Source organism: Vicia villosa, unplaced genomic scaffold (genome assembly GCF_029867415.1).
Source record: "Vicia villosa cultivar HV-30 ecotype Madison, WI unplaced genomic scaffold, Vvil1.0 ctg.003754F_1_1, whole genome shotgun sequence".
Taxonomy (NCBI): Eukaryota; Viridiplantae; Streptophyta; class Magnoliopsida; order Fabales; family Fabaceae; genus Vicia; species Vicia villosa.
The window spans coordinates 33,756-47,617 of NW_026706289.1; the positions used below are offsets into that span (position 1 = coordinate 33,756).

The 13,862-nt window shown below is 31.1% G+C and overlaps 1 protein-coding gene across 1 annotated transcript; it reads left to right on the forward strand.

Annotated features, from left to right (window-relative positions):
* Positions 1-6,243: 6,243 nt before the first annotated feature.
* On the forward strand, positions 6,244-13,554 carry LOC131641445 (CBL-interacting serine/threonine-protein kinase 23-like). Its single transcript, XM_058911739.1, has 16 exons — positions 6,244-6,432; positions 6,537-6,831; positions 8,819-8,881; positions 9,016-9,087; positions 9,206-9,313; positions 9,519-9,599; positions 9,690-9,743; positions 9,817-9,942; positions 11,566-11,655; positions 11,805-11,924; positions 12,018-12,143; positions 12,357-12,473; positions 12,583-12,639; positions 12,750-12,824; positions 13,025-13,100; positions 13,231-13,554. The coding sequence occupies exons 2-16, from the start codon at positions 6,631-6,633 to the stop codon at positions 13,251-13,253; spliced, it is 1,389 nt and encodes a 462-aa protein (XP_058767722.1). The 5' UTR covers positions 6,244-6,432; positions 6,537-6,630; the 3' UTR covers positions 13,254-13,554.
* Positions 13,555-13,862: the final 308 nt, after the last annotated feature.

Sequence of the window (13,862 nt, forward strand, 5' to 3'; positions counted from 1 at the left end):
TCGGGTTAGTAATCCTTATGCGATTGTAGGTAGTAGGATTGATTAGGATTGTTGTCTATTTCAATCGTACGTGTCGGGTTTGGGAATTTTGTTAGGTTTTGATGAATTTGCATGAATTACATGATTCTGTTAATACTCATGATATATGCTGTTAATACTTGTATAAAACTTGTCTGAAATATGTTATGATGTGAAAATTGATGGTATTTGGGTGCTATGTTCGTATGTGCCTGAAATTGGGGAAATGGGATAGGGTAAATGCTGTCAAAATGGTGAATTTGGCTGTGCAGGTACGTAGGAACCGGTTCCCATGTGGGACGAACCGGTTCCCCCTTATAAAAATAGAGAGGTGTGGATTCTGGGTTGCTGGGAACCGGTTCCCAGATAGGGACAACTCGGTTCCCCATAGTAAAAACCTGAGGCGTGTTTTTGGAAGCAGCCAGGAACCGGTTCCTATGTGGGACGAACCGGGTTCTGCAGCATTTTTTCTAAAAATGTTTTATTTTTAAAAACCCATAACTTTTGATCCGAGTATCCGATTTATGTGCCGTTTTGGGCGTTGTGAAGCTAATGAGATGTTCTATCTGATAAAGTAATAATGCGGGCAGTGGCCGACTTTATTTTATTTATTAGATTAAATTGTTGATGAATTGGATTATGGTGGCGATTAACCTTAACATGATGTATATGTTATTAAGGTGATGTGGTGTAAGTATATAAATGATTTAATGATGCTTGTACGTGTACATACTTGTCGTGACATTGTTGGTAAGATGTGATAAGCGATGTTGAGCATCGGATTGATGATGATATATGATGTTATAAGTATGTGACATGTGTGCATTCATTCATGAATCATTTGCATTGGAAGGCTAATTCCCATTGTGCGGAGATTAGCAGGCAGTCATCGTGTGCCCATGTGGGGTGTGAGCGATGAGGCAGTAGTCGTGTGCCCATGTGGGGTGTGAGCGACTAGAGGGCAGTATCAAAGAGAGAAGTCCTGTGAATATGATTTCACGAATTTTGGTACCACATGCATTAGTGTCAGTCCATTCATTGCACTATAGCTTAATATAATTGAATGTTTGTGTGGTGTGTTAGACGATACTTATGTACATGTGCTTGCTTGTAATAATTTCTGATTACATGTATGATTGAGTGGATGATAATTGTTATGAGATTTTATTGCTTATGGTTGCATAATGGCTATTAATTCGAATGAAACTCACCCTTACTTTGATGATTTCAGATTAAGGATGTAGCGGCGTCTTGATTGGGTGAAGATAGCTTGTAGGCTAGCCCGTAGTTCGTGTCGAGTCATGCTCTGATTGTAACACTGGGATCGATAGTCTTAGCGTTACTTGATATACATTGTTTACATTTTGGTTATGGATTTATGTATTGAGTATTTGTGTGGATATGTTTTCCTAATACTGTTGAATTAAGTTCCGCTGTGCTAAAAATATGCTTGATATTGGTTAAATTCAAATAAAGCATGACAATCGACTTGGTATTTTTATTTATTTTAATAATTGTAGCATCCTTGTTGTTTTATTACTCTGATTATATTATATTTTCCTCAGGGGTTTAGAAGGGTGTTACAAGTATCAAACTGAATCTTCATTCCAGTTCTGCAGGCGCTATGTCATGAGTTGATGTCATGACATTCCATATAACATCTTGCTTGTACCTGTTTTGTTCTTTTATATTTGCAAGACTTATACATTGTATTACATTTTGCTGCTATTATATTTTAGCCAAACATAGATGTCAATCAGCCAATAAAAACATCAACAATCTCCCCCTTTGGCATATTTTGGCTAAAACTTATACATACATGAAAATGCAGCAAAACATAAAAGCTTCAACTTTCAAGACAACAAAGAATAGACTTTTACATTCTCAGAATTGGGCTCTTCAGTTCTTCAGGTCTTGAACCACATCATAACATCTTCAGTCTGCATTGTCTTTATACTACAAAATTCTTTGTTTCTTTTGACAGTAGCAAAATCAAATGACACTTCTCTCCCCCTTTTTAGCCATAATATGACAAAGATTGGACTGATGTACACGAGGAAGACGATGGGAGAAGGCCTTTGTCTTGGAGGACCAATGGTGGCATAAGATAACCCTTTCTCAGTCTTCAACTAGAAACCAAATCCTAGCTTAGATCCTAAGAAAGAACTTGAGAGAAAACTGTCCACCAATTCCAGTAACTCAGAACACAAATCACAATTGTGTTCAATATACTGATTTTTCTTGACATAAGAAGTCACCCCCTATCTGAGATAGTCGGAGCTTCTTCAAGGAAAACCTTGTAATGATGAATGGAAAACTTATGACGCATCTTCATATCTTCAAGAGCCTCACCCTCTGTTCAACTATCATGCTGAACACACTCACTATAGCAATGTTGCTCCTTTACAATAGATATTCACACCAGAAATTAAGATGTTATGACATTGTGTTTGACATTAGTACTACCAGTATCTTCCACAAGGTTCATATCTCTTTCAACAAAAGACCCTTGTCTATCAACGTATCTCCACCAGAAATGATCAATTGACGACCTCTTGACATTAGATGCACCCACATAGAGGTTGCCATAGCCTCAACATAAAGAACTTCCACTTCTTGTATTTTGTTGAGCATAACCTTACCATGTTTGTATCAAATCATGGTCTGCTTAAGAAAATTTGAAATCCTTCTTGATGATGTTTCTCAATATCAGTCATTGATTAACATACTCTTTGTCTTGAACTGGAAGGATCCTCCTTATCTTCAGTTGTATTGATCAGATCATAGAACTTTTGTCTTCATAGTCATCTTCACGAAGTGAAGTCTTCATTATGAAAGTAATTATGTATTGGTAGAACACATTACTAACATCAAGATTAGAACCTTCCCATTCTAATCCACATTATGTCTGAACTGTCACTTTAGACAATAATGTCGCTTTTTCAAACTTCGCATGCATATTCCTAGACACTCTTCCAGGATAATAGCACATTGTGATGTTGACATCACCCAAGACATAAGTTCGTTCGATACCTAAACTCCAACAAACTCTGACTATCCATAGAGATAACACATCTCTATAAAATGACTTTAGAACACAAGAGACAATTTGTGTTCACGACACGAAACAAGACTCTACTCTTAACAAAACAACTGTAAAGAATGACCTCAGACTAAAAAATATCTGATCACTACCCTTAAACCCTATGCTTGTCACAAATTGACAACCATAACCTAGACTCTAGACTTTCCTTATATCCGAAAGAAGAACATGAGAGACTCAAACAAGACTCAAACAAAACGGAAAAAACTCTAGAAACCTGAGCAATATAAACAACATGAGACTTGTTCTCGTGCTTCCGTAGATGCATCTCCGGAAGCACTTTTTTTTTTAAAAGTACCACCGAATTGACCAGTTTGTCCTTGTGCTTCCGTAGATGCATCTCCGGAATCATTTTTTAAAAAAAAATTGGTCTCTTCCATAGATGCATCTACGGAACCCCTTAAAACATAGTGAAACGTCGAATTTTCCCAATTCCGTAGATACATCTACGGTTAATATGAGATTTTCTCAATTAATTGAGAAATTAATTTGAGATTTTCTCAATTAATTTGTAACTTAATTTGGGATTTTTCCAATTAATTGGGAAAATCCCAAATTTCATTATGTTTTAACGATTACGTAGATGTAATCAATCAATTGAGAAAATCCCAAATTCTCAATTAATTGGGAAAAATATTCCGTAGTTACATCTACGGAAAGGTTTATAAAAATGTTTGATGGATTTTGCCAATAGTGTTCCGCAGATGCATCTACGGAACTTGAAATTTTTCTAATTAGGAAAATCTCAAATTTCACTATGTTTTATACGCTTCCGTAGATGCATCTACGAAAGAAAGCAAATTTTTTCAAAATATGGGGTACTTCTGGATGTGCATCTACGAAAACAGAGGGTATATATATATATATATATATATATATATATATATATATATATATATATATATATATATATATATATATATATATATATATATATATATATATATATATATATATATACACACACATATACACACATTGATAACATATTTTTGTAAAATAACATTAATAATGAATAATTTTTTTAATATTTAATTGTGCAAACATTATTTTAATTATATAAATTTCATTAATGACATATAATAATATTTTGAATCATATAAATTAAAGTTAAAGATAAATGACGCACATTTTTGTATTTTATCCAATAACACACCTTTTCAAGTATATTTGTAAATTCATTTTAATTGAAATAATTTTTTTAAAACTAAAATTATTATTATTTTCTTAAAAATATTGTATCTTAAAATAAAAATTATTTCAAATAATATTTCTTCGTTATTAATATTCAATTACTAAAATTAATTTTTAAAAATTAAATACTATTTTAAATGTAAATTAACAATCATTTAAAATGACCATAATAATCTTTTTATTAAAAAAATAATTTATTGAAATATTTTGATTAACAATTTATTAGAAATAATAACAATAAAGTTATAAAAAGTCAAAAGTGAAAAGTAAAAAGATGAAAAATGAAAAGTGAGTTGGAAAGTGAAAAGTGAGTTGGAAAAAATCAAAAAAAGACTTTTTTTACCCCCAAATTATTAATTTAGACTAAGCTAACAAAATGATATTTTTGTGATTTATAGAACAACAACTTTTCTTATATTATAAATTCTATTTTATAGTTATGTTTTACTTTCATTTTATTGTTGTTTTTCAGATATAACTGTGTCATGGATGAAGTTACAAACACCACTTTAAATTTTAATATTTTTAAATAAGTGTTACTAATTTATTATAATTATTTATTAATTTCAACAAACTTATACTAATATTAATAAATCTATAACATTAACTCTCACAATACATGTATATGACTTATTATTTTTATTTTTTTTCATTTCATTTATTTTAAAATTAAAATAATGACAAATATAATTTTAATTTATCTATTAAACTTATAAATTAATTTTATAATTTTTTTAATATAATAATTTAATATAACAAAATTTTCGTTCATCGCACGGGTATTCGACTAATATATATATATATATATATATATATATATATATATATATATATATATATATATATATATATATATATATATATATATATATATATATATATATATATATATATATATGGAATGTATCAAGTAAGAGGGTTTTTAAATAAGAGATAAGAGAATTTAATGCTAACCATTGGATTAATCAAGAGAGAGAAATAAATTATTTATTAAAATATTTAATATAATTATTATTTCTCTCTCTTGATTAATCCAATGATTAGCATTGAATACTCCTATCTCTTATTTAAAAATTCAAAATTTTATTTAAAAATTCAAAATTTTTTATTTTTTTTGGCTTTATAAGTTAAGTCCGGTTGGGGGCGAGTTCCGATCGCAGTAGTGGGGATCGAACCGTAGTTCTCCCTACTAAATCCAGCGCCAATCACCACTGGACCAACTAACAATGGGTAATTTCTCAAAATTTAAAACTACTACATTTAATTCAAAATTTCTACTTTTCATTAAAGTTTATTATTAAGCACTAACAATATAATTTCTTTAAAGATGCACATGTCAAACATTTATTTCTATAAATATTTTAGTAACCAATCTAGAAAACTTCCTTCATAAAATAATATTTTTTATTGTAAAAAATTTAGAGGTGTCGGCTTCGAATACTCACCCAAATCCAACCAAATCCGAAGATTAATAAACATTTACAGATATATTCATATTATATATAAATATTAAATATTAAATATAAATATAATTTAACAAAGAAGCCCTTACGTCAGGAAATTATTTAATCATATATATCTATACAAAAAGTCAAAAATAAAATGTACTATAGTAGCACAACATGTCATCATACTTACATAGTCCTTTAGTTTTGGTAGAATCAATATTCTATCCATTTTGTTATAACAGACGTAAGCTTTTCATTGGTGGAACCGATACTACAAATAACCACATTTTATATCACAATTAATTATTTCTCTTATTCAATAATTCCAATGTATATAGTAAAAGACTCAAATTCATATAATTCCAAAGAAATCTACAAACCAAAACATCTAGATCCAATGGCTCATAATAAAAAATGTAGATCCAATGGCATATTCCTTGCCATGTGACAGTTAAGCCTCCCCCAAATAAACCAGACGTTGAAAAAAAACGCGTTTTCCGTGATTGACCACTTTTTCTTTCTTTCTTTCTTCCTTGAACACCAAAAATATCATACACCTTACAACGCCAGAAACACTTTAAACCCAAAACCATTCAAAAATTTACTAATTCTCTTTCTTTCTGATTCTTCCACAATCACATCATCATGAGATTCTCATCCGATCCAACGGTCACCAACCTACCAACCACGAGCTTTTGAATAGAAACCGTGTTTTTTTTTTCTTTTCAGTTTTGATTTCTTTTTCTTCTCAAATGAGTTTCTCAAAATCTCAGGTTTGGCAACCGTGTAAGAAGAAGAGGCTCTAATATATAGTCTAGAGAGAGAAAGTGAAATAGTTTGAAAATTTGTTATAGAGAGAGAAAGAAGATGACATCACGTTCGTCGCACGTCGGTGGAACCAGCAGCGGCGGCGGACGGCCAAGAGCGGGGAGGTATGAGCTAGGTAGGACGTTAGGAGAAGGTAATTTCGCGAAGGTGAAGTTTGCGAGGCACATTGAAACGGGAGAGCATGTAGCTATCAAAATTCTTGATAAGGAGAAAATTCTCAAGCATAAGATGATTCGTCAGGTTCAGTTTTTGTGAATTATGTTTTGATTTGATTTGATTTTCTGTATGAATCTATGTTGATTTGATTACTCTTCGTTCTTCATTGTTGCATTTGCAGATTTTTTTTGTTTTGTTTTTGAAGTTGAATGCTATTTGATCATTGATTTGTTGATGATAGTTCTAGCTATTTATTGCATGGAGAAATAAGTAAAATGAAATAGTAAATAATTGAAGATATTTCTGAATTGAAATGAAACAGAAGAAGAATTGTTGTTAATTTATTTTTTGTGCGCTGATATGGAATTAGAGTTTGATTATTAATTTTTATTTTGATTTGATGTGAATTATTGATTTATTTCTGTGTTTTTGGTTTGACTCTTTGATTTAATCTGTGGATGGATCATTGAAAAGTTATTACTAAATAAAAAGTAAAAATGCAAATCAGTGCTATCAAATAACCGCCAATAACGGCGCCAAAACGGTAAATATTGGCAGATATTGCGTGTTTTCCGCCATAATCCGCTATAACCGCATCGCAAAGCGGCCTGTATGGCAGGATTTTGGGTCTCTGCCATGGACCGCCATCTGCTATCAATGATACTGATGCAAATTTGAATTAAATGATTATGATTTAGGGTAGGTTTTGGAAACATTTTGAGTTTTTAGTAAGTTGTTTGTACAGCCGGAGTAAAAAGTTTGTTGAGTTTTTAAATCTGATTTGGAATATCACGGCTGGTCAAAATATGAATTTGGCATCTGTTTGTTTTCTTCATAGTTTAAGTGTGTAAAGCAAAGTTATTTTCTGAGCATGATAGAGGTGTCAGGTTTTGCATGTTGAAATGTTTTCTATGCAAAACTGACATCCTTAAAGACGCGAGCATTTTGCTCCAACCAAGAGATTGCATGCACCACAGATAGTTTCCTTCTTGATAAAACAGAAGAACGGTTCCTTTTTTCACATAAGTATCCTTGTTACAGTTTATGAGAGCTAGTTCTTCTGCTGACAATATTGATATTTTAGAAAACGTGTGGTATGAGTTGGCCTGGAAATCGGAAATATGTCCTTTCTATAAATAGTGCAATTCCAGACTAATGGAATTGAACTTATAAAATGTGTTGAATTTCGTGTGTTTGTAAAAAGGAATATGGTACACTTTACCAGCCATTAGCTAGTAGAATAGGAAACTGTGTATGTGAAGAATAGGAGGAAATAATAGAGGACATGTTTTAGACCTGGAATGGAAATTTGGGAGTGATAGAACCAGGTCTTTTGACTACCTCAGAAGCAGAGAGATTTTTCCGTATTTTCATTCTTGATCTATGATTCTGTGCAATGTTATCAAATAGTAGCCATGGCAGATATACATGGCAATTTTTGGGCTAAGCAATGGTAAATATCGCCTGATATTGCGTTCTTTTTTTTGCCATAATCCGCTATAATGGCGCCGCAAAGCGGCTGGGATGGCGGGATTTTGGCTTTCCGCCATCGACAACACTGATTCTGTCTCACGATTGTACTGATCAGCACTGTATCTGCAACAAGATCTCTCTATTCATCTTATTTCTGGTACAGTTCTATTGGGACATTTGACTTTAGCAAAGTAATTAATATGGAAAGAAAAAAGTATTTCTTAAATCCAAACTTTCCCGTCTGAATTTCGCATAGAGAATATAAATAAAATTAGGAAAAAATAATATAAATAGTGTTTGTAAGAAATTTCTTAACAGTGGTTTTCAAACTATTTTATGTGTTGGCAATAGTTAATAAACAGGTCAACTATTCAAGTTTAATACTATTACTGGGTATTTTGTGTGGTAGTGCGAAAAATGTTTAGTAGTCTATATTTAGTATTGAAGTTAAATTTCAATAAAACATTGTTGGTGAATCCTTCAACATGTTGGCATGGTTTGCATGAACAACTTCTGCTAAATTTCTGGGTTTATTTTATTTTCTCTGAAGCACAAATACTCTACTTTTCCTGATATTCTGTTGTTCACTGTTATGCAGATTAAACAAGAAATATCAACAATGAAACTGATTAGACACCCAAATGTTATTCGTATGCATGAGGTTAGAAGGAAGTAAAATAATTGCTTCAAAGTATTTTACATTTGCATGGTTTATTTCTATTATCATATTTTTCCCATTTTTTCCAGTCTTTTCTAACTTCCCTCTGCATTGTAAATTACAAATTCCTTGTGTAGGTGATAGCTAACAAGTCAAAGATATTCATTGTAATGGAAATTGTGACTGGTGGAGAGCTGTTTGACAAAATTGTATGGCATTTTTTTTACCTCTATGTGTGCTTTGAAGGCCAGAACTCTTTATATTAGCAAGCTTTGTTCTTTTATTACCTCTTATTTTGTTGCTTTTCCTGTTATTCACTTGAGCCAGGCACGCAGTGGGAGGTTGAAAGAAGATGAAGCAAGAAAATACTTTCAGCAGCTTATATGTGCTGTGGATTACTGTCATAGTAGAGGTGTTTGTCACAGAGACCTAAAGGTGTATATTACTTTCTTATTCACATTTTTCCTTTTGCTTCTATTTTTAAGAGATTATTATTTCATCAATGCATTCTCAGTAAAAGAATTATTTTTTCCTGAGGGAATATACATACCTAACCATGGATGGCTTGTGTGTGTGAAAGAGATACAAGCTTTGAAAAAAGAATAAAAAACTAACTGTTAATATGTTTTTTCTATTAAAGCCTGAGAATTTGTTGCTGGACGCTAATGGAACGCTTAAAGTATCGGATTTTGGATTGAGTGCATTGCCTCAACAAGTTCGGGTGAGTTATGTTGGCTGGCTTTTAAAGTTGATTAAATTAATTATGACTAAACATTTGCTGATTATCATATTAATTATCATTTATTAATAGGAAGATGGACTACTTCATACGACATGTGGTACGCCAAATTATGTTGCTCCAGAGGTATTTTAGCTCTACCCGCTACTTACCATTTCCTCAACAAATATTTTTTAATCCATGCTCCCTTGTTATCTAGGTGATCGACAACAAAGGGTATGATGGTGCAAAGGCAGATCTTTGGTCATGTGGTGTTATTCTTTTTGTTTTAATGGCTGGCTATTTGCCCTTTGAAGAAGACAATCTTATGGCTTTATATAAAAAGGTAATTCAAGTTTATGATGTTACTTGTGGGGAACATTTAACATATAGAAATTTTTTAACCTTACGCATGTTTGTTGCGCATATAGGATAGAGACATGCTAGTATAAGGAGGTAGATACAAAATAGAATATGACAGTGACATGATAGAAAACATGATATTATTTTTAATATTAAAAAATTAACAAAAAATGCGAAAAAAATTTAAAAAGTAATTAAATAATTTATGATAGCTATAAAAAATCCATTAACATTACTAAATAAATAATTTTTTATATCACAAGTTGATAAGTAGCTCTATTATATATGTATAAATAACATTTTGAATAATGATTTTTTTTGAAACATCCTAATAAAAAACTTAAATTAACATGTACATTTTTTAAATTAATTATATTTTATTTTTAGATATTCTATTTTCAATAAGTTTGTTATTTAATTTAATATTGAATTCCTATTTTTGTTTATTTATTTATATATTATTAAATTTCAATTTTGACATTTATAGGGATGAATAACTAATTACTTTTTTAATCCTATGTTGCTGATATTTAATCCAGCTCATATTTGGGATAAATTTTTTACCTAGATAGGCAAAATAGTATAAATTTAATGATTAACTTATCATGTTCCTGATGTATCATGAACTCTGGATTCATATAGGATATCATACATTTATCCTATTATGTCTCTTTTCCTGACCACCAGACGAGACGAGTCCTTATTATCTTTGTATTCTTTGCATATTAGAATGCACAAAAATTTAAGCCTTTTAGCAGGGTGTTAACTGTAATTAATTATAAAAGGAATTTTTAGGACTATACGGATGCCCATAATCATTATTCTATTTCTTTTATTGTCAGTAGTTCTTTTAATTGGTTTATCGAAATTCTTGAATCTTTACTATCTTTGTATTTTTTTTGCATATTAGAATATGCACAACAGTGATGTTAATTAATTATGAAAGGTTTTTTTAGTACTATATGCATACCCATAATCATTATTTTATTTCATTTGTTATTAAATGTTGTACTTTTGACAATTTATTTAGATATGATTTTTGAATTTTGTTTGATCATTATGGCGTCGTTCAGCCCAAATAACGGATCTCATTTAGTGGAATAGATTTTGGTTGTTGTTGTTAACCTTTGAATTATTATTATTTTTGTTTTAGGTTTTCTCACAACAGTTTGATGATAATAGGGATATGGATACTTTAAGAGCGTGATTTACATATGCCTGCTTAGAATTTGAATTATTGGGCAAAAATATAGTATTTTTATTGTGATGTTTTGTTGTCATTTGACCAATATAGCTTTTTCATGTAACCATGTTATTCTATAATAGAAACAAAATTTTATCTTTGATATTTTATATTGCCATACTCCATAACCTTCATTTTTTTAAAATGTCATATCTCAGCCATACGCATATACTGTATCTGTATCGTAGTACCTAATTGCCTACCCATCCCAGCTACTATAAGATATGCTACCTCCAGTATTTCTACAAAATGACCACACTACATCAACTTTTTTTACTTTTAGTTATGTGATTGGGAAGTTTATTTATTTTTTCATAATAGTGCTGCCTAATGTGTATTTTTTTCCCCTATGACGAGCGACAGATTTTTAAGGCTGACTTCGCCTGTCCTCCATGGTTCTCTTCAAGTGCAAAGAAACTAATCAAGAGAATCCTTGATCCCAATCCCCGCACCGTATGTGTAACTTGTATTATTTTTGCTTAATCTCATTGTACTTTTCTAGTAATCTGGCTTGTAGTAAATACTCCTCTTTCCATCTTTTAATGTGAAATCAAATATGTGAAACCAACCTGTTTTTCTTTTCTCGTAATGATTTGAAACAGCGGATTACAATTGCCGAGGTGATTGAAAATGAGTGGTTCAAGAAGGGATATTCGCCTCCTGTGTTTGAACAGGCTAATGTTAGTCTTGATGATGTAAATTTTATTTTCAATGGTTCTATGGTAAGTCTTTTGATATTTTGGTTATCTTGATTAAATTCTGTTCATCTTAGCTTTGGATTTTAGCCTTATCTGGATGTTCTTTGTGGTACACAGGATTCGGATAATAGTGTTGTTGAAAGGCATGAAGAGGGGCCTGTTGCACCTGTGACCATGAATGCGTTTGAACTTATCTCTAAATCTCAGGGCCTCAACCTTAGTAGTCTTTTCGAGAAGCAAATGGTAGGTGTATCTAATATAAAAACTGAATTCTAGAGCTTCCTATTCTAGAAATTTGACATGGCATTGTTTGAAGAAATGAAAACTAAATTTTGTTTGACATCATGATCAGATTACATGTATAACATTTCTCTGTTTTTTTATTTCACCTCTTTAACTTTACGTATTTCTATTTGTTGATTGTGGTTAAAGATAGTTGTATATTATGGTAACTAGGGACTTGTTAAAAGGGAAACAAGATTCACATCCAAATGTTCAGCGAATGAGATCATTTCAAAAATCGAGGCAGCTGCAGGACCTCTGGGTTTTGATGTCAAGAAGAACAACTGCAAGGTAAAAGAACCTATGCTTAGTCAGATTTCATATCAGGGCCAATTTTGTGACGATAATGATTTTCTGTTAAGTTTCTATTTCTGATCGTATATTTTATTCTGCATTTCAGTTAAGGATTCACGGGGAAAAGACTGGACGGAAAGGTCATCTATCTGTAGCCACAGAGGTATATGTTTTGAAATCTTTTTCTCATAATCTCACGCGTACTTCATGCTAATTTATTTGTATTCAAGAATCATGACTGTTTCTAATGCATTTATATGTGTTTCTTTCCAGATCTTGGAGGTGGCCCCTTCAATTTACATGGTTGAGATGCGAAAGTTTGAAGGAGATACTCTGGAATTTCACAAAGTAAGTTCAGTTCACAAATCATCATGTGTTTGCATATATAAGGAAATATGCAACTCTCATATTCGCTAGAGATAAGGTCTAAATAGACCGTTAAAGCTTATTCAGTCTTCACCTTAAAAGTTGATTTTGTAGATAGGCCAAAAAAATCTTTGATCTTCTAGTCTAAGAGCATATTCTGACCAAGTTGTCTTTATTTGCAGTTCTACAAAAATATATCTACCGGGCTGAAAGATATCGTTTGGAAAGCCGATCCTATTGCTGAAGAAATAGAGACTGGTTAGTTCCCTAGTTTAGCAATGCTAATACTTGAATTGACAAAGTGAAAATTTAGTAGTTTGGTACTGACAAATTTTTTATAATTAATTCAGATTTCTAATGTAATATTTGTTTCAATTTGCGTGTACAGGTGGCAGCAGTAAATCAAAATAATTGTTACCCAAGTCTTCATCTTTGTACAAAGTATAATCACATACTTGTGTATTATTATTGGGTAAGAGTGGGCAATAGTTTGAATTTTTTATAGGAGTATTTTATACTGCATATCAAACAAACTTTTACTTTTTGGTGCTGTGATAAACATTACAAATGCAAAGGGAAAACTGGCTCAATAGAAGTAAGATATTTCTGGCATTTATATGTATGATTAGTCTATTGTGTAAATTAGACTTTGATAATAACTTATATGTTCAAGAGGCTTTGTGAATTATTATTGTTCTAAAGGTTTTGTGAATTATTATTGTTCTAAAGGTTTTGTGAATAATTACATATTCACATTCTATGTGAAATTTCTTCAAAGTAGATTCAACGGCTGCCTGCTATTGACTTGATATTATAATTAAAATTTATATTAAGTAATGTTTTTTTTTTTGTATATTAAGTAATGTTGAATGTAATATTTTTTTTTGTTTAATGATTTTGTGTCACTCATTAAAAAATGCACAATATAGCATTAATTAATAGGAACTGTTTTTTTTTAATACATTGACAACCAAATTTTATTTTACTAAATTTCAGCAAGTGAAATCAGCTGCATAGATC